General features: G+C 39.8%; 1 protein-coding gene across 1 annotated transcript in view; it reads left to right on the top strand.

Moving 5' to 3' along the window:
• The window catches only part of LOC118778535 (transmembrane protein 8B-like), an 86,559-nt gene that overhangs the window by 57,858 nt on the left and 7,140 nt on the right, over window positions 1–21,561 (top strand). The window contains exons 6-7 of the mRNA XM_036530106.1: window positions 12,019–12,398; window positions 21,256–21,352. Coding sequence (XP_036385999.1) covers window positions 12,019–12,398; window positions 21,256–21,352 — 477 coding nt within the window. The remainder of the gene's footprint in view (window positions 1–12,018; window positions 12,399–21,255; window positions 21,353–21,561) is intronic.

The raw sequence follows: 21,561 nt of genomic DNA, 5'->3' as shown, positions 1-21,561 counted from the left end.
GGTGGTGAGAATTGGCAGATATGCTAAGAGAAGGCCAGCAGTTTGCTGTGGTAATGGAAAATGACTCAAACTGAGTGAGGACTCCTTTCTGTTTCTCAATTATGATGTAGACACTAAAACTCACATATCCATACAGTTCTCATCTCTTTTCTAAATGGACTGAAAACATTTGGTCAGCAACAAATTTTAATGTGGAAACAACCTGCAGATTCAATTAATTTAATCCAATTAATTGGCTGAATCTGGGCTTTGGTAATGACAGAGGAAACTGGTTTCAATTACATGTGCTCAAAACAAAACAAGCTGCAAAAAAAGAAAAAACTAAAAAGACTAAAAACCTCTTAACAACACAGGACTTCAAGTGATGCCATAAAAGGAAATTGATTGAGTTAATTTTAGCTGTTAATAATTTAATCTGCTTTGCAGTTTACACCTGATTGCGTGAATGCTCTCAAATGCAGTATACATTTTCACACCCCTTAGTAAACAGACGAATCAGGCGAATTCTGATATCCAGATTTTGCTCTGCAAATTATTTTGCTTTTCTGTGGAGAGCTTTGAGGCCCTACCTTATTCCAGCCTTTGCTGAGAGCTGAAGGACATACCTGGTGAATATGTTTTACACTAGAATGTCCTCTTTTTATGCATTTTCCCATTTTTCACCCAGTTTTACATTAGGCTCATCTCACCATGGCAACCTCTGCACTTGGGAGCGCAGGGAAAGACAGATACCATCCCACAACACACACACACGCACACATCAATGTGACAATATCTCGCACTGCAAGTCCCACAGTGGACCAGGAAGCAGACACCATCAAAGGCATATCCCAGATATCATCTGAGCAGCTAATGGGTGACTAACCAAGTCGCAAGTTGCCAAGAGGGGTGCAATGAGGCTACCCTGGCCTACCTGCACACTCGTACCCCTGCCAGAGCAAGGCCAGTTTGTTCTGCTGTTGTGGGCTGATGATGTTGTGGCTGGCTTTCAACTTTGGTGGAAACAAGCTTTGCTACTTCGTATTTCAATCGGGACCCCCCAGGGTCCTCTCTTTTTTTATTACTGAGAACCCATCTTTCACTCAGGACCAATGCTCTCAGCATCAGAGGGTGTCCTAGCTAACTTTACTGAGAATATAACAGATGAATACCAGGGATGATGTGACTGCAGAAAGAATCTAACCAACTGTGAAATGCAGATGTGCCTGCATCCTGCGTGCTTGAGTGAAGCTGGAGGATTTACCACTGAAAGGTGCCGTAGGCAATAAACACACTCTGCAATGGAGATGATGTATGCTTAAAACCATACATCTCCAAAAATGAGTAATTAAGGAAATGCAAGACAATATATAAAAAAGGGATTAATATTTATGACTTTGTTTTTCATGGCAAGTTTTATTCTGTCTGGCTAAGCCATCAGTCTTATTAAGCTAAAGCAAGGCAAATCCCCAGCCTAGTCAGAAGCCATGTGGTAGTATGGTTGTTGGTGTATATAGTGTGGTGCACTTTCAGGAAATACAAATGACAGAAAGGAAGCACAACAATAATCCTGACATAGTCTTATGATTTATTTGGTACACAAGTTGATTTGATTTTGCACACAGCAGTTACACCATACTTTATCGGACAGCCTGTTGCTGTGACTGACTATGATCAAGCAAGCATTCTGTGTGTGCAAGAGCTACTAGTATGGTAGCATGGACTGAAAGTGAGTGGATGTGCTGGCCCTCAGCTGGCCTTTCCATAATGTTTTTCTGCTGTGGCCCCATGGCCTGACTCTGTAGTCGGTGCTTGTCACCTCTTTGTCTTGTAGACATTTTTGTTGGTTCATGCTCTTTCATGCTGACTCTTGAGGAAGATTCCACCTCTCCCTTGGAACAGATCTGAACAACACAGAAATCTCAGAGCAGGGAACATCACTTATGAGCAGGGTGAATTAAGTGTCATAACATTCACACTGCAGTAAAATCAAAGTGCCGCAGTGATTCTCAGAGGATCACAGAATTTAGGTTTAATCTCCATTTGCAATGTGTACAAAATATTTTTTTTTAAGTCACTGCATTTAAAACATGAACAATATGCAGACACCTGCAAACTGTATACAATATTAGTATTAGTATTAGTGTAGAGTATTTTTTCTAATTTCAGAAAAAGACAAAAAATATCTCTTCTTTATGTAAAAACAAGTACGTATTTTAGTTTTAGTTTACAAACAGCACCTGTTTTACACCTGCAGACTTTGTATGAATATTGTATGTATCAATTTCTATAGGACATATGGTGTCATATTTAATTTTCTCTGTAAACATACTCCCCTAGGGCATGAATTATTTAGGTGGTCTATATCTAAAATAGTTTTATTTCTGGGCATCAGCAACAACAGGCAGTGATAGCCTGAAAACCATAAATCAACTATTGCTTATATTGTAATGATATTTTCAGTTCAAATACAGATTTGTGGTGGCTGTTGCTGTGCCCTCTTTCATGCTCAACATGTCCTGTGTCATTCTGCACATGTCCTGTGTCATTCTGAACATGTCCTGTGTCATTCTGAACGTGTCCTGTGTCATTCTGCACATGTCCTGTGTCATTCTGAACGTGTCCTGTGTCATTCTGAACGTGTCCTGTGTCATTCTGCACATGTCCTGTGTCATTCTGAACATGTCCTGTGTCATTCTGAACGTGTCCTGTGTCATTCTGAACGTGTCCTGTGTCATTCTGCACATGTCCTGTGTCATTCTGAATGTGTCCTGTGTCATTCTGAATGAGTCCTATTCATTCCAAACTTAGAGCAGAAATGCTACAGCTTTGTAGGCTTTCACCTGGAGGGGTTCTTTGATGTTTTTGTCTTCTCAGTGTGTTCACTCAGAGAGTGTGTGAGTGGGTGAAGCGCAGTCATTTCAGAGTGTTCCGCTGTTTGAGGTCCTCAGAAGCTCGGAGCTTCCATTTCTAATGTGGATAATTTGAATTTTGAGAAGTCATCATCTCAGTGAAGCATGTATATAGAGATCCAAGGAAACTGTATCTTTGATATTTTAAGGAAAAAATGTTACCATTTTTTGTTGATGTGCTTAGTGCTACATCAAAATGTCCCTGGACACCATGTTTTAGCCTATATTACTACATTAAGTCCACAGTGAGAAACAAAATGAGGTTGAAATTTATCCACAAGATATAAGACTTTGTGACAAGCTCCATTTTAAATGTTGCCAGCCAGTGAAGCAAAATTAAGCATATATTTCGACTTGTACAGTAAAATCATCTCAGAACAGAACGAACCTCAGCTTTGTCCTCCATGCAGTGAATTCATCACAAATACAGACCCTTGAACTCCAGAGAACAAACCAAAGAACTGACTCTGGCTCTGAGGACACAATCCCCAGGAGTATATTATAGTGCAGGAGTAGCTTATATGGAAGTACACATAGCATTAAATGTACATAGAGTATTGTGATTGGTTGGCATATCTAAAGAGACATGTCTTAATTAGTTAGCTTCTCTCCTGTCTGTGACAGCCCTGCACCCTCGGTTCATTAATTTGGCTTTTGTACTTGGTAAAGCACACAAGGACAGTACAAAATGATTCCATTGCTGAGTGCTATAAAAGCCGCAATTCAGCTTTGAACTTCAGGGCTATTCTCGCCATTATTAAATATTCATTTGCGCAGGAGCAATTAAAAATGCAATGAACACAGAGGCAGAAGACATTTTCATTTGCAAACAAATTCTTTGCAGACACAAATGCATGGGGCACATCAAAAGGTGAGCTTGGTAGTGTTCTGCCTGGTTTGAAAGCACGTCCTTGTCTGGGTGATGAGAAGACACGATAGCAGGCAGTGTATGGTTTTATGGGAGGAGGGAAAGGAAACAGCAAAAAGATCTGCAATGAGAGAGACTCAACCTACGGCCATGTTGACCCCTTCTTATCAGCACAGTGGGGAATCAGCAGCAAATCAAAGGTCTGAAAGAATATTTCTAAACACCGGCATTATACATACTTAGTACTCTGCTTTGTACATATGTATGAAAAAACCCCAAAACAGATTCCTGTGAGGTAGCAGCAGATTTACTGAAAAAAAGAATCACTTTTAATTACTCAGTTATATTGAGATGCCAATGGAATATTCTTGATAATTTTGTAACTGTATTATTTATTTTGGTGCACTCCCATAGAGTACAATAAGTTAATGAGCTAAGCAGTATGGAATAAAATGCTAGTATCTTTAAAATCTCATTTTTAAATGGAAGCATTGAACAAGTGGATTGTGTATGTGTAAAGAACATTTTACATATTCTCTAAAAATCTTTTTATCTGTACATGTTAAAATTTAATGCTTTTTCCATGAAATGGATTTTTTTTGCATTCTATGTCAGGGGGTGGATCAGATGACGGAGGGTGCTTTTTGCCAGATTTTCCCCATGTCTCATGCTGTGGAACTCACATTTGTTAAAGTTTAAAACCACTCAGAGAAGCACTGTGTCTCGCACTGAGAGGGCATGTTGTGCAGTACCCTCATCCATCTTACAGGAATGAAAATGACTAAAGCTAACATTTGTATGCGATAGTGCAGAGATTCCAGGGCTTTTCATCCTGTTTGGTCTGTGTCCGGACAAGCTGGGATTCAATTACTGCCATTCCAGTACAGCAGAAAGTCCCAGTAAGGTCAGTTCTCATCAACAGGTTTTTGTTCAGAGAATTGTATCATGTCGATTGCTAATTCCATAGCAGATGAGGTGTGTAGTGTGCTGTGAAGTCAGCCTAGCAATAGCTAAACCTCTTTTCTGGACTAAGGGTACCTGCTGGAAACCTGCTAAAAGCAGAAGCAGAGAATGTTACTTTCTCAAGTTTCATTACATGATGAATGTGTGAAAATGTTTTTTATATAATTATTTTTTACACTGAGGCTCTCAATGGAATTTCTCTCTTTTAGTGCATTGGCCATTGTGTGATCACCTGCTAATGCAATATGTTTTGGTCATTGGGGTCCTAAAAAAGAGTCAGATGATACAAGATTCAAGACATTACAAGTAAAACATGGAGAAATGTTGGAAACTGCATGTTTACCTAACGTGTCTCACCAAATTCAGTGGGCCTCTTTGTCCAGTACTCCCTCTTCCACCCAATAGCTGGTGACATTGATTTTTGCCCATCACTATATAATAAACAGAAATAATAAAAAAAGATTTTTTTTCTCTTTCTTTCTGTCTCATAAGAAATTTCCCTGGTATTATCACTGACACAAAGGCAATTGAGGAAAATGTTCAGTGATTTATGCGACAAGAAAATGTCAGTTTGATTGTGAAGATAAATATCTGGTGCCATCAATGATTCAACAGAGGAAAACCAAAGGACAGGTAAAATTGCCGTCTCAGGTATAATCTGACAGGCAATTACTTGTGATGTTTCATTCCAGCCACCACAGCCATCCTTTGTTTAAATGTTAAATGCGCCAATATATTCCAATAATTTGCTCAGTGGCTAATAAGCATGCCCACAGTGATTCTGACTTCCTGACTGCTTTGGCCATTTGTTTCACTGTGCAGTAGATCTAATCACCTGAACTTCCTGTCTCACCAAACTGACAGCCTTGGAAATGTTTGGAAGCACAGTGGTCATAGCCACTTAAGTAAGACTCCTGCGCAGGAAACCAGTGCTACTGGACAGGAAGTCAGGGCCATGGGCAACTATGCATGGCCTGTTACTGCTCTGAAACCCCATCATTTTCCAATGTCAAAAGGAGGAGGAACACAAGGGGCAAAAGTGTACAGTGTGACTGCCTGGTATTTACACAGGAAATGTGGCTCTGTGAAGGCTCCAAAGGTTGGGCACTGAATGTTAATTAATTGATCATGATTAATTAATAATTGTTGATTGTTCTGTGTAATTGTCCTGTGTAGTGCAAAGTACTCTACAATACTGTGAACACTCTACAACGCTGTGAACGTAATGGACTGTTGTAGTTGCTTTTTTGAATAATGGAGTCCTGCATCCTGAGTCTCACAATTAGTATCCCAGAATTCCAGAGGCATCATTTAGAGGTTTACCGTATATAATTAGCCAAGGTGACATGGCTGTCCTTTCATATCTGAAGTACAATAAGGATGATATGAGGTGATTTCCTAAGTGATTTCCTAAAGTCCTGAATATCACCACAGGTAAAGTCCCTGGGTAATAGAATCATTGTAAATCATGACAAAATTCATAATTAAAAGTAAGATATGTGTTAACTTCTCCGAAATAATACTAAAAACAAAAATAAAATACAACGCCACCATGGATAAGAACTTGAGAGAGCCACCCTTTGCACAACATGAGAAAAGGGCAGCTTTCCCAATGTATGCAGGACTGGGGACGTTGGCAGCAGCAAAGCATTTAAAACGTGTGCATATGATTTCTCAAGCTGTTGGCAGCGTTTTGACTCAAAGCCAAACCTGCTCAATGAGCAAGGCTGTGCCATGTCCCCGCCATCTTGCGTCTCCGCAGAGACAAGCGATTCGACTGTGATCTTGATTGCTTATTGCTTGCCGTGCCCTCCTCGTACAGCGTCTAAGGACAGGTGTGTGTCATTGTCAGGGCTCCGGTGATGAACGGGGAGGGCCTCGGAGACCACGTCCGCTCGCTCTTTCACTCAAGCCGCTTTTGATGTCGCAGCCAAACTATTAATGAAAGGATGAGACACAGAGCGGTACCTGAGCTTTGAGAGGAGCTGCAGTGCTGAGTAATTATGATGTAATTAAACACTGAATGCACAACTCCTGCCGTTCCCCTCAGCCTGTGAGTGAGGGGCACGCATAAGCAGGCGTCTGTGTTCGGGTTGTTCAGCGTTTTTTTTTAATTTAGGAACAAGATCTCCTTCTTCCACTCAGGCAAGGAAGCCAACAACAAGAGCAAGAACACATCCCATTAGAATGGATCATTAAAAACATCAGATCCTATAATTATTATTTTTACAAAGTAAAATGTAGTCACGAGGTGTATTTGAGTCATTTAAATCTTTTGTTTTTCCTATGCCCAGAAGAAAAAGACACAGCGACAAACTTTCTCAATGACAATTTTGAAAAAATGAAGCTGTGTGCATTCAATATGTTCAGCTCAGTTACATAAATTGCTGTAAATAAGATATAAATAAATAAATGAGCATTCAGAAGCAGGACTACATTTTCACACTTCCCACAAACCACACAGCCAGGCATACATTTTATTTGCATGGAGAAAAACCACCTCAGTGCAGTGCCTGTTTGAACTAGCCTATAGTTACCACTCTCCAGTAAATAGGTTTAGCTTCAGGGATTACCTATATGAGCAGCCATTCTCAGTGTGGCACCAGCCTCTGCAGATGTCATCATTTGTATATTGTCCTGAGTTACACCGCCATTATGCAGTCTGAGGTAATAGGATATAATGAGGCTGTCTGGGAGGATGAAGCCGCTGTGGTTTATGCACTATGCACTTGCGCGGTAGGGACGCCCTGGAAATTATGGTGATATTACCTGTGGAAGTATGCAGCATTATCACAGGGGAAAAATGCAAATGAGTTCCTCTTGGCCGTGACAGCCAGTTAGCGTGCAGTATCTCACTTGACTATCTGCCAGAGGCTAGCATGGGTCGAGGCAGAGGCAGACTGCAATGCTGTGGAACTATGCCTCTGTGGTGGAGCATCCCCTCTTGTACATAGAGCACTGTTTTGCATGCCTGTGTTCTGATTGGGTACAGGAGCAATGTTATGCAACTGTTATGCAACAAACATCATGTAATTACAGTGACAAAGTCACAATAGTGGTTACTGCTATTGTTATACTGTATATTCTACTATCACTGTCATGTACTAGATTAACCTCCAGGTCAACAGGCCTGTGGGGCACAACACAGTCTTGCTTATGCAGTCTAAAGAAGTTGGAGCTGGCTCTGCTCAGAGATCATGCTTAGGAAGACTTCAGGAAAAACAACTGATAATCAGAGGGATGGCTAATGCCAGCAGGATTCTGGGTTCTGAAGCACCCATGATTCTTTCTTGGTCATTCAGAATATCATTTTCCTCTTTCCTGTCCTAGCTACTGTTCGATGTTCTATAAAGCATTATAACTGTACTCTGCCAATGAGGATTGTTTGTGTGGCTTTGTGAATACCTCTGCATTGGTAGATGCTTTGAGTGTGCCTAAAACAATATGAAAAAAACTATAAACATCATTCTCTCACCACCAATTACAATCTGTATCTAAATGAATTCAAAAGCCAGCATTTAAACAAGGTGGGAAAAAGTCAATTACAGGTTCATTTTTTGTCAGGTATACCCCACACCACTTAACCCTGGCCACACGCTGGCTGCTGAATGGGTCATTTAAAGTGCTTTGCTTTAAATAAACCACATTTAAACAAATGTTTTTTTTTTTTTTCATACCATGCATAAACCTCATAAACCAGTGTGGGTAATATAGGGATGGAGTCTATGTCTTTAGGCATATACAATAAAGTATGCAAATATTCTGTGTATAAACTTGCAGAAATGAACCCTTAGTGGTCAAATAAATTTGGATCTTTTAAATTTTTTCTGCAGTTTTATTGGAATTGTATTGGATCAGTGAGTGATTAAATGAAACAGGTCAACAATTAATTCAGTAAGGGAAGTTGAGTTTATATCCTTGAATCCTGATGATTTCCTCGAGATAAATCACTGAGCTTTTACATTTGGAACACATTTTAATACCTTCATTTGTGATGCAGAAAATTATGCTTTGTGGATAATAACACTTTATTTTCCAGAAATGTGTGGTAATTGCACTTACAGCACATTTGTAGTGAACAGCAAGGATCTAAAATCAAAAGGTTATGTGAACATTTATATGTGCTCTTAGCTTGAAGAGCTGCCTGATTGCCTACCTTATCAAGGTAACATATAATTAGAATGTTGCCGTTTCTGAAGGAACTCTGCATATGAAAGCACATCATTGCCTTTTCATCTGTTGGGTGCATTTTAAATGTAAATAATTTTCCTGTTTGATACTGAGTAGCACATGTATCGTACATTTTAATATAATTCATTTACATATTCATACTATGATTTGTTTTAAGGCCGTATGATATATGTTAACAGGTAAGATGAGTGTTTAATGGTATGGATAAGGAGGATAAGGACAGTATGTTTAGGCCTAGCCATGACAACATGTTACATGTCACCTAATGGACACACAATGTTGTGGTTTAATAGGCCTGTAATGGTATTGTAGGCGTGGCTTGGCAAGAGCTAGCACAATGATAACAGGACAGTGATTTTGTTCCAATTTTTCGTTTTCATACCATCAAATTTCTTGATTTGTCTGCATACATAAAACATGCAATAGCTAGAACATGATAAAAAGTTATACAGAAAATTTTATGGGTAAAAATCAACACTTCAGCCACCTTCAAATCAAATTTCACCCTAATAGTTCTATTTTCCTTTAAACAGACGGATCCATTCAAATGGAGAGGGGATCAGATGGAATGATGAGAATGAATTTCAATGTGTAATCACAATGGAAATCTATCCCGTAGGCATCCAGTTGTCAGCGTATCTGTTCAAGTCTTAACTTACACACAGTACATTTAATCACTGATCTGTAGCTGTGGGAGCTGCCGACAGGGGTACTTTATTAAAGTGATGGTTGTATCAGTCTTGAGCTCTGCTCGGTAAATAGATCTTTGATTCATGACATGGCATACCCAAGGTCCTACAACACAGGTTGCGTTGATATCAGATGAACCTGAAGCATATTGTTTTAGTGTTTAAAAGGTATCGAGACACAGATCTCTGAGTCAATATGAGCTGAAGGTTCTTGATGGGGTGTAATCTTGTGACTCCACTGGAAGGCATTGCAATTGTCTTGAAGATCACTACTGTGTATGCTGTGAGATGATTTTCCAATATATATGATTTTCAGAATACGTCATTTAGTGGAAAATGGCCAGAGCAGATATGTCAGCAAAAATGGATGTATAGAGAAACTACAGATGTTTGGGAGATTGTTGATGATTGTTGTGCATATTTGGTCAATAAAATGAATTCAATGATGTAATGTGCCAAATATCAGAAATCTAAAGGTTCTCAAAAAATGCTCTGTATTGACTTTTTCCTATCATTATTCTGTTTACGGGTAAGTTGACTTTCTGATGATCTCATTCTAAAATCAACCTGGTTACACTACTGAAAAGTCAAGATAAGACATACATCCAAGCTGGGTTAGATGTTAAGGTGATGGTATGATTTGTGTCAGTAAAAGTCATTAACAAAGAAACTCTGCTGACAACCAATGGGGAAGTGTGAGATGTAGGTGAAGGGTGAAATCTATAATCCACAGCCAGGCTGAACAAAGCATGTAAATATCACATTTAATAATACAGTAGTTGGTTTTTAATAGTTGGTTTTAAAAACATGAATTAAAACTCCAGCTCAATGCGACCCATGCTTAAAGGTTGATGCTGTCATTTCAGTGTAATTATCATTTGTGTTTAGAGGGTTGATAATAGGTCTTAGCTACCTGTACATAATACACAGATACATGCATAGTCAATGTCCCAATCAGTTGGAGCGAGGAGAGCATAGATCCTGCGCAGGTGTTACTTTGTAAATTGCAAGGGTCTGAATCATCTACATAGCTGGAGAAAAAAATGCAAATATTATATTAATTTTAATGAATGGAATCCAAAGATTATATTAGTGTTGGTCTTCTGTGGGCAAGAGCAGCTGCTCAGACTCAGAGTGAAGAGGTTTGGCAGCTATAGTAGTAGGGAACATGACCACTGTTTACACAACAGTGTTTTCCATTTTGTCAAGATCATACTGGAGGATATCAGATTGCCCCACAAGACTGTAAATTCTGTCTGCTGACTAAACATTATGTGCAGTTACTGGATTATAGATGATCAGTTATCAGGTAGCTACCAAGTCCTGTAGAGTAGAGTGGGCTAAGGATCCAGTAAACTGTCAGCAGAATCCCAAACATTACTTGGGCAAACTGTTGACAGTTGTGGAGGAACTAATAACTTGATTTTTATCAGTCTCCCCATTCTTCCAGTGAATATTAAAATGCTGTGTAAAAGTTTTGAGATGAATATGTTAATTGAGGTGCAGGCTTATCGACTCTTTAGGGCACAGCTTAGTTTCTTTATCTGCTCCATTTTTCCATATGTCCCTGCAAAGCACTTTCCGTTTTACAATCAGATGTTTTTTTAATGTCTTGGATATCTGGATATTTTAAAATAATAATAACAATCTAACTTTCTTCAGATTTGCCATTTAAATCAAAGTTATGAAATGTTATCTTTTATAAATGAGAACATGTTGGACAGGGGCCAAGACTTTTTAATAGGCAAAGCTTTATGCTTCAGTGTGATTAGAGATTTGATCAGTCAAATGAGAGAATGGATTATTGCAATGAAAAAGCAGGGAGATGCACAAATAATCATAGGAGACAGGAACTATCTATTAATCTGTATGTAAATGACAGTTTGTTGTAAATATTTATCTCCTTAAATTTACCATAATAAAAAAGCTACTCAGGTAATTTTTTCAATGAAGGTATGTTCTCAGTCCTTTAGCAGTTAGTTAACATTTTTTCTGTAATCATACTGTACCTCATGAACTCTGATGCCATTTGTGTTCTGAAAAAAGACTGAATGAGTAATTGAGGAGTTATTATTTTTAAAACTGTCTCTAATCTGGATTTCCATGCACCTATCACTCAAATCGTATCATTATGGGCAATGTGTGGTATACAGTTTTGAGCACTGGATTCTGGAGACTTGTGGGTTGGCTCCTTGATAACACGAGCATGGCGCTCTACCTGTATCTCCTCAACCAAAACCCCAGAGGTGTAGTGATGACAGCAGATTGTGTATAGTGTAATGTAATGCAAGAATTGCAATAAGGGTGTCTGCAAAACAAATAAATAAATAATTTCATGAATAACTTATACCTTCCATGATGTTTTGATGTTAAGATCAGCATCTCCTGCACTATATCCTCTGCTGTTGCTTTTCAGATTGCTCCAAAGCCACCTCTTCGAAGGGACCCCCGGCCTTCAATATGCCCCAGTCATTTGGCTCTGCCATGGGCGTGTCCCTGTCAGAGACCCTGCCTGCTGCGGGCCTGCCTGGCCTCTCCTGGAACGGCTCGGAGAGGAGCCCTTTCCTGGTGTCTGGGGACAGCCTCGCCTACCTCTCCCCTGCCTCAGACGCTGGCAAGTGCTGGCCCATCCGCCCCACCCTGCGGAACGAATTGGACACATTCTCCGTCCACTTCTACATCTTCTTCGGCCCCAACATCTCCGTCCCTCCCGATAGGGCCACCGTGTTCGCCATCAACTTGATGCCCGTCCTGGACAGTGGGGGAGTCCTCAACATGGAGCTCAGGCTCAACGTGGTGAGTGAAGTACAGTATGGGCACATTTAGCGCCATTTAATGAAGACATTGATTTTAAATTCCGGGATGAATTTCCCCTCTCTTTAATGCACTACCACCGTATAACTATAATGTGGTACAATACAGGTTGATCACTACTACTTTGATGCTTGTATTACAACAATAACCTGTATTGCTCCATAAACAGAGCGATGTCTGTAGAAAAAGTTGCCAGTAGGGATATTGCTGCTGGGGGGCAGCCTGAGACCCATACGCTCATTTTGTGCTGTATATAAGTCAACACTGTGGTAAAGCCATGCTGACAGAGCTTTTATGGGACTATTAAACATGCCATTGAATTTAAAGCATTTGCGATGTCTTAAGAGAGCTTTCAAGCAAACAAGCGCCAAAGCATGAATATTAGCGCTCATTAACCGCCCCTTAGTTCCATGGTTAAATTAATGGGTGTAATCAAGCCTTTGTCAATACTCACAGCCTAGCGGTTTTCATTTGGTGCTGTGCCACTGCAAATGTCAATGTCTTTATGTGCCTTTGAGGCATTGTTCTGATGAGATGAGCTGTCAAATTTAGGCATCCTAACTGCTGAATGTCTTTTATTTCAGTAGCTGAATTTCACAGAGGCAGGACTTCATTTTTCAAACCACTGCATTTTGATTGGATCAGAATGTGTCATACCCCTTGCACAATGGGTGTATCATTGTGAGAGCTGTGAAACAGTCTCAGGTCTTCCATTTAATCCCTGCCTTACACAGGCAGGCATCTGAGGATCTGGGATGGTGTTTGTGAAGCTGCATTGCCTTAGGTGTTTGTGAAGCTGCATAGGTGACTGTTACTCATGGTGCTAAATTTACTGTTCTCCCCATTGCCTCTGCATTGTGGCCAACACAGCATCTGAACTTGTCCCTCCTGCTGTGGCACCACAAGCTCCTGTGACACTCAGATCAGGAATTATGGCCATTTTCTCTAACTTAGCAGACAGCAATGGCATTAGGGTCCTTACTAGATATGATATTATCTTTAATCAGGGTAAGATGGTATCCAATTTTAAAACCTGTCTGAAAATTGGCCATTAGACATTTTATATCCAGAGCTAAGCCTTGCATCTTTAGTAAATCATCATGTGAAAATATTCCCCAGTAAGAACAATCTGAGATTGCCTTTGTTTCTTACCATGATCTCTCCATCTGTAGACTTCTTTTGGATGCTGAACAGTTTATCTTTTTGGATATGAAAATAACTGCGATAAAGATGATGCCATCAGCTGTCTTCTCCTGATAACTAAAATTTTTAGTTTATTATTTTTGTGTGTGTGTATATATATATACTTTAAGTTTTAACTGCAGCATAGACAGTCTGAAAATAAAAATAATAATGCTTAGGTGGACAAAATCGTTGTAGGTACTAACTCTAGCATCCATTTTGCAAAAGTCATGTCTCAAAACAAATGTCAGAAGTCCCTAATTAACTTTGGAGAAATTGCTAAGAGTATCTGGCTAGCTGTACCCCTTTCCTGTACACCTAGACCTTTTAGTCTATGCGGAAAGAGGCCCCTCCGATACATGGGTGTAAGGACCCCAGGGTTTCAAACATTGTCAAACAATTTTAAGTCAGGTCACTTTCTTGTCAATATCACTCTTTTACCTCAGGGTGGTCTTTGTCAGGGTGCTGCTCAGAGAGGGATGAACAGCTTGCCTTTCTGAACTCTGTGGGCTTCTTTCCCTGAGGTAGTTTTTTCTAAGCCAGGCCTGAGACAGTCAGACAGCTAACCCTCCATCTTTGAAGAGTTTCACTTTCAGAACCATCAGAAAACCTGACTTTTAACCGAACAGAAACTAACCTTTAATGGAATGAAAGCTTCCCAGTGTCTCCCCTCTTTCTGGCCCACAGTCTTCACATGCCAGCCTTTTGGTTTTCAGAGCTCTCAGTTATTCTTCTTCATTAGACGCTACCTGCAGAAATTTAAATCTGTCCCACAGTAGAGTATCAATTATGTACACCCACCCTGAGTGAAAGAATTACTTGCAGTGTGTGTGCCTGTGTGTGTGTACATGCACATGTGTGTTTGTGTGTAAGCATATGTGTATCTGTGTGTTGTGTGTTCACACGTGTGTGTGCATGTGTGTGTGTGCGTGTGTATGTGTGTGTGTGTGCGTGTGTTTGTGTGTATATCTGTGTATGCATGCATGTGTGTGTGTGTATACATGTGTGGTTATGTGTGTATCTGTGTATGTGTGTGTCTGTGTATGTGTGTGTGCTATGGTATTGAAAAAGGGGGACAGGGAACGGGGCCACTGACCAGTTGGGCTGGATGGGCGCCAGCCCCCGCCAGACATCAATAAATGGGAAGCGACAACCAAAAGAAGTCAGCCGGCTATCGTCTGAAAAAGGCAATTACCTGACACTAATGAGCCTGTATGATAGGACAGAGAGGGGCAGAGACAGCCAGGCACTCAGCCACAAAGCTGATCTGAAAGGCAGCTTAAAGCAAGCTAAATGATCATATTTTTAAAACGTCATCTCTGTGTCAAATCTGTGTGGCAATTATGCATATTGCCTGTTGATGTGAGGGAACACTCATTACCCCATTCAGTTTAACATGCTGCAGTGCAAGAATTTCAAACACTGTTTCACCTTCTGAGGAAAAAAAAGGGTGGGGGTGAGGGATTGCTGCTGAGATATGTCAGGTGTTTTGAAGGGCGCCATGATCAAATGTGTGATTAAAAACAAACTATTTGTCCTTTGTGCTGTGCTGTGCTTAGATGTATGACTTCAATTTACCAACCTCGGCTGTTATCATAGCTAACTAAAATGTGAACTTTCAAAGACACACCACAGCTGTAAAGATGGCTGCCAGAGCCTGTCACTCCAATCAGGGTGGATACTTAATTTACTAATCATCTGATAACAAACATTGCCTGCAATGAAACACAGCCTGTGTGAGTAATTCATCTGGGTTTTGCTATGAAAAATCATATTCTGTCCTTGGCAATCTATTTGTCAATATTTGTGAATACCTTCATGTTTCTGGGACCAATTGGCAGTCTATATTGTTTGGTCGTATACTTGGCTTCCCTTGTCTTGTCACGTTGCACAACTTAACTTGTGGTAGGGCTTGAATAGTGTTATGCTCACAATTACTGGTCTGGGAGTGTTGTTAACACTGGCACTGTTGCTCATTCAATTTCAATGGATACACTTCTGTTCTTTTGAGTTGGAAGTTGCTTTGGATAAAAGCATATGCTAAATGAATGTAATGTAATGTCATGTATACTAAGTTATGCATCAATGTTCAATATTGATATTCTGCGAATATCAGAACCGCCAAGTCCAACCCGCCGCGCATACACACACCAAGTCGAGAACATTACCCCCACTATAGCGCTGTTTGCTCTAAGAGGCTGACACACACTTGGATATGGTCAGTTCTGTCCTGTGTGTACTGCCTTTCATGCAAATTAATTAAGTGCAGTTACTTCTCCTGCTTTATGAATCCCTCTGTATAAGAATGTCTGCTAAATAATTACATTTACATGTATTTTTCAGTCAATCACTTGATGCAAAACAGCAGCTTGGTGTATCTAATAATAGTTATTATCCACAGTTCCAGGTGATCTACCCGTACCCTTAAATCACAAACATTTTGATGGCATGAATAGCTATCCATTTTCATTACCTAAAACTATAGTTGGCCTTTAGATAGGTGGTTGGCCTTTAAAAACCTAGCATTATTTACATCACATTATTCCACAGGTCACTCCTGGATCTCTGTGCAAACCTTTTGCCTGAGCCCTCTGAATGAGTAATTCTCACACTCACCCTACCAGGCCAAAACAAGAGGCAGCCTTGAGATGTGCCCCACACAGTATTCACACACCAGCTAAGCCCTCTGTAACAGAACTATCCTGTACACACAGACTGACAAACAAGAAGTTATTGTAATGAAATAAGAGTCTACCAGGCCCTGAGGAGGTAGTCTAATGCTAAAATCTCACTGTTAAGAGAGTCAAATACCAAACCTGTGATTGGAGGCCATTAGCCCTTGCTGTGAGGCAATCTATCGTGTCTTCATTTTAGCAAAGTGATTCTATTTTCCCATTTAACAGCTTTAGCTTTATGTCACTGTGTGATTGCTCCTTCAGGTTTGGGAGAGCTCCACTAAGAATTATGCTTAAAGAACTAGAGCAATCTGTAGGCCTTATTTTCACAGTGAAAATACCATCTCAGACATCTGGCTGACTTTTTGTACATGGAGATGAACCTGGACAAATTAGCCACATGTGATCTCTGAACTAGACAAATGCACCCTCTAGCTTTGTTTGTTCAAAGATGTAAACAGATGATGAATCTGCTCACCTCCAAGGGGCCCCCTTGAAATAAACTTTTGCCAATGTCCTTAGCCACCACTGGGGGCCTGTCCTCGGCCAAACCCACAGCAGACACTTTGCATCAAGGAGAGCACCTGGTGGTTGGAAGCCAGGCTGCTTGCTAATTCAGGTGGACAGCGGTCAGCAGAGACCACTGAGCAGGTACTGTGCGGGCAAAGTCCACCCTCTGGAGGTGAGCCCGTGGTTGGACAGACTTCCTCCTGCAGGGCCCCTGGAGTGGGCCTTGTGGACAGTTGGAGGTTGAGGCTGACTCAGGCATCATTAAGGCCTAAGTGATCGCTACAGGGCAAGAAGGCCCTGTAACGATGGTACCAAGATAATTATATGCTTCAAGAACAGAAAGGTATAAATGCAGTCCACCATTCTTAAGTTGCAAAGGACATTCATTCTCAGCAACATTGTTAAAATTATAAAGGAACGGGTGAAATGCAAGGGTTCCTGCTGTGTAAACTCTGACTTGAACCCTTTTTAATTATGCAGCAGGATGCTCTATGATTTCTGTACACTATTTTTGACCAGTTTTTCATGCAATCTGTGCTTGCATCATTTATTTAAGTAAATGTCGGCATTGATCTCGATTTACAACACAAAATTCAAATGTATGATGAGACAGAGGCTGGGGAAGGAGAAGTGAGAGTCAGAAAGATCCGTAAAATGCAGCGAAGAGAGAAAAGTGCTGTTGAAGTTTGATGGTGCAATTTTCTCCCCATTGGTCATCTTTGTTTTTGTCTGTTGTTTTGTTTGGATTTTAGTTTTTTGTTCTCATCCAGGTGAACTCTGTCACTCTGCAAATAAATGCCAAGCTGAAAATTTCTGTCTTGCAGTTGTGCCTGTCTTGTTATTATTAAAACCATCATACAGTGCATAAATTGAATATTGATACTGCACTGACTTATATGTTATATATATATATAAGTAAATGCAGATACAGTAAAATATGTACACAGTATTAACATTCTAAGAATAGTTGTCTTAATTCCAGATTCATCTTTCCTGCTTTTTGAAAAATTTGATGTTTAGCCAGTGTTCAGGAAGCCCTACTTATAACATTGCATCCATGGGAAAATCGGATTCACTTCACAACTGTCTAGTTTAGGACAGAGTGTCTGGGAAGATGCTGTGTAATAAAAGCAGGTACCACCTGTACCTAATGTCTTTGACAGGTGACTTTGTCAAATATGGTCCCACTAATTATATTTTCATCACATTGCACTAACATTGGTAACAAAAGCGTTTATTCCAGTCTACTTCTTTAGCAGTCACACATAACATAAAACTGCGCCAATTATTCATGAACTAAACGTAATAATGTTATACAATTAATCTCTCAATTATGTGATGCTTATCGCGTCCCAATTTTCTATCAGATAATTGCATTGAATTCTCAACAACAACGAAGGAGGAAAAAATAATTATTTTCACACTGAAAATATTAAGCCATATTGCCGGAATATTGCTAATTAAAAAAAGTGCACGGATATTATGAAAGACAAATGTTTAGCTTTATGCGTTTTTGTACATCTAATGTGACACAGAAAAGTACTCTTTCTCTGTCCGTGGTACATGGGTAATTATTCTCGTTTTTGAGGTAGCTTTCAGTGTGATTCCTGAATCTGTAATTGCGTTCAAACCAAGTGTTCTGTTTAGGTGCCCACACTAGGAGCTGTAGATTTGATGAGCCACAGAGCAGTATAATCAGCTGAAACCCCTGAAAACCCAGAGAGCATCTCTGAATGTGTGCCATGTTCTGGCACTTCAAATTCAGAGAGCAAAAATACTGGTTTTTTTAGTTTGTCTCATTTTTCATCTCCCTTTTCCTCTCTGCCTACACTGCTTCCTTTCTACCCTGCTGTGGCTTATTGTCAATTACGCGTTGGATTATAATATGTAATTTTACTTTCACTGTGTTTTTGTGAATGCTAATAATGTTGCAGGTCATTGATTACTCCATTTGCCAGTCAGCCATTTCAGTGTTTACAAGAGATGAGCTTAAATTCTGGATCAGGCCCATGTTACAGTACATTGCACTAAATCCTTTAGTCAGTATTCCTTGTTGAACTCCTGTGTTCCAAGGTAGGGTTGCTTACTGAAGTCAGCCAATTACAGGTGCTTAGCTGAGCACACACATTTTTACCATATTCACAATGTAAAGTGACATCTAAGCTATGCAATGTGTGTTGATGTTACAGCTCGTGTAAGACTGAGAACATAAGCATGTTTGCTGCACTAAAGCCCTGCAACCCAGCCCTAATCCAGAGGCAGCCAACAAAACACGTTGGGTTCAGGCTTAAAACTGTGTTCAGGTTTGGGTCAGGTCAGGCTCACTGTTGTTGGATGTCAAGTTTTGAATGCACTGCTGTCTGAAATCTGGGCTAAAGTCTAATTTTAAATGAATGATGTATACACGAAAGGCATTAAAGTTTTTAAGGCCATACTGAACATATCATATTATTTTTTTTATTTAAACAGGATGTTCTTATTTTCACCTAAGTGCCCTCCGTTTTCCCAAAAAGGACTACATTTTGTTGACCAGAATTTTTCCCATTTTCATTTGTGAACTGGCACAGACTTTATTCACTGTATAGTGTTTTGTTTTCCCAACAAGAATGAATTGTATTGTTTAGTTGTTAAGCTGCTGAACCTTACTGTGGGAACATACTGTGGGATTTATTTATATACAGACCTTTAGTTTCTGAGTGCACTGCAGCCTTTGGTAAGGTTTGTGTGTGTGTGTATATATATATATATATATATATATATATATATATATAGAATGTGACTTTCATTTGATTCCATTACTATCAGTAGACAGCTTGGCATCACTCTTCAAACCCCACCCCCCGGGCCAGGTCAGGCTCAGTTTAGGTAATAGATAAATAAAGTTATTGTCTTCGGGATGAGTTTGGTTTGGGTATTAAACGCCTGTACAGACTTTCATGCTACGGCTTCTCCAGCTGAAGGGCCAGAATACTGTACTGAGCAGGAGGGTAGCGGTGGCCTCAGTGTTCCATGTGAATGTGCTGTCATTCTCATCCTTACATAGTGCCCATCTGTACCTAGTCTCCTCTGGGACAGTGTCCTGTCAGCCTTTCAAACGATGCTCAGAATGAAAAGAGAACACAAAAACATGTGAACAAAGATATGACACAAATATATCAGAGTTGGGGTCAAACCCAGCTGAAGAAATTTTCTTATACTGAATTCAGTGATTGAAAAATCTGCATGGAAAATCATGGCCAATTTTTCAATTCATTAAATGAATTTCAGTCCATTTCCTGCCTGAATTGAAATGGGCCCCAACTCTGCATTGTATGCTTTCAGATTTAAAGGACTATTGAAAATGACTGTGATTTCAATTTTCTGAGAGAAAAATAATTGCAGAGCTCAAATGAAGTATCCATAATTGTTAAGATGCATTATGGTTTGGAAAATAAGTTCTTTCATATTTAATAGTTAAAATAAATTCAAAAGAGGGATGTTGTGAATGCTCTCCTGTTATCTACATTTGCAGCCATTTAGTAATATTAGGTAGGTTGCTGAGGATAATTCATAATTTAACTAAATTATTTTTTGGCAGTTCATATTAAATGGAAAAAACAGTGTTACCGACAGTTACAAACTAATTCAAATGCGTTCAGAAAATTACCACACATCTTCCAAGAACTGCAATTGAAAAGATAATTCGTTTCACAAAAATGTAATGCAAACTAAAAATATCATTTCCATCCCTGCCACACACTCACACATTTATTTCTGTGAATATCAATCCTGCAGTGCCTGGTATGACATAAAATGGTCTATGTAGGTGAACTGGATGTCAGAGTATAAGTGAATATAATATTGACAAATGTGCTCTGGTTTGAACTGAAAAAGAACAAAAGGTTTTGGGCCATCCTAAACTAAAAAGAGAACACAACTTAAAGGTAAACCAGCTCTTATTACTCCATATTTCTCTGGCCTTTGGGGGTAGACAGGAAGTAATGAGGCAATAAGTGTACAAGCACGTAAATTATTGAGAATCTTCCCCTCGCATCACCCGAGCCCACTGCCCAGAACAATGGATCATTAAGTTCAGAGGAAGGAAAAAATTCTGACAGGCAACTACGCTGTTCTCTGTCTTAATGCCTCTAATTTTCCACATGTCGTGAACTTTACAGAACTGTTCTGCACCGGGGCCTCAATAATGCATGTAATGAGGGAGTTGGTGGACAGAAATCTTTATTGGTGTCTCAAGACCAGCAAAGTGGGAGATCTAGGGCAGTTATGCAGCTCGGCGATAATGCTGTCATAAGGCCATGTTCTTTTCTCTTGGAGAGATGATCAAACGTTTTGCATTCGTGCTGCCTTTCACAGCACCGCCTCCTTTAAAACATGGCATTTTTTTAGGCTACGCTCATGAATATGGATGCATGCGTGGAGCCCGGTCAACGTGTTTTCCTACAGTCTTATTTTGTCTTTTTATTTTTTTACAGTCTTCAGTGAGAGAGGAGAACATCACGGTATTTGGCTGTCTGAACCACGGAATGCCAGTTTCATTACCGGATGCTGCCACAGTCAAATGCCAGTCTGGTAGGATGCATATGGATGATCTTAACCTTTGCCTCTGTGGACACTGATAGAGGAGAATCTTTTGTATGTTACAATTTCCTTATGATAGTGTACACGCGTTGTAAAAACACAAATATTATTGAAAATGACACAAAAAAGACAATATATGTGTTATGTTGCCCAGGACACTAAATACTTTACTTGGACTAGGAGGTCTGTGAAATTGTGAA

This window comes from Megalops cyprinoides, chromosome 5 (genome assembly GCF_013368585.1).
Source record: "Megalops cyprinoides isolate fMegCyp1 chromosome 5, fMegCyp1.pri, whole genome shotgun sequence".
NCBI classification, from domain to species: Eukaryota; Metazoa; Chordata; class Actinopteri; order Elopiformes; family Megalopidae; genus Megalops; species Megalops cyprinoides.
Note: the sequence above shows the minus strand (reverse complement) of the source record. Positions and strands in the feature narration are given on the sequence as shown.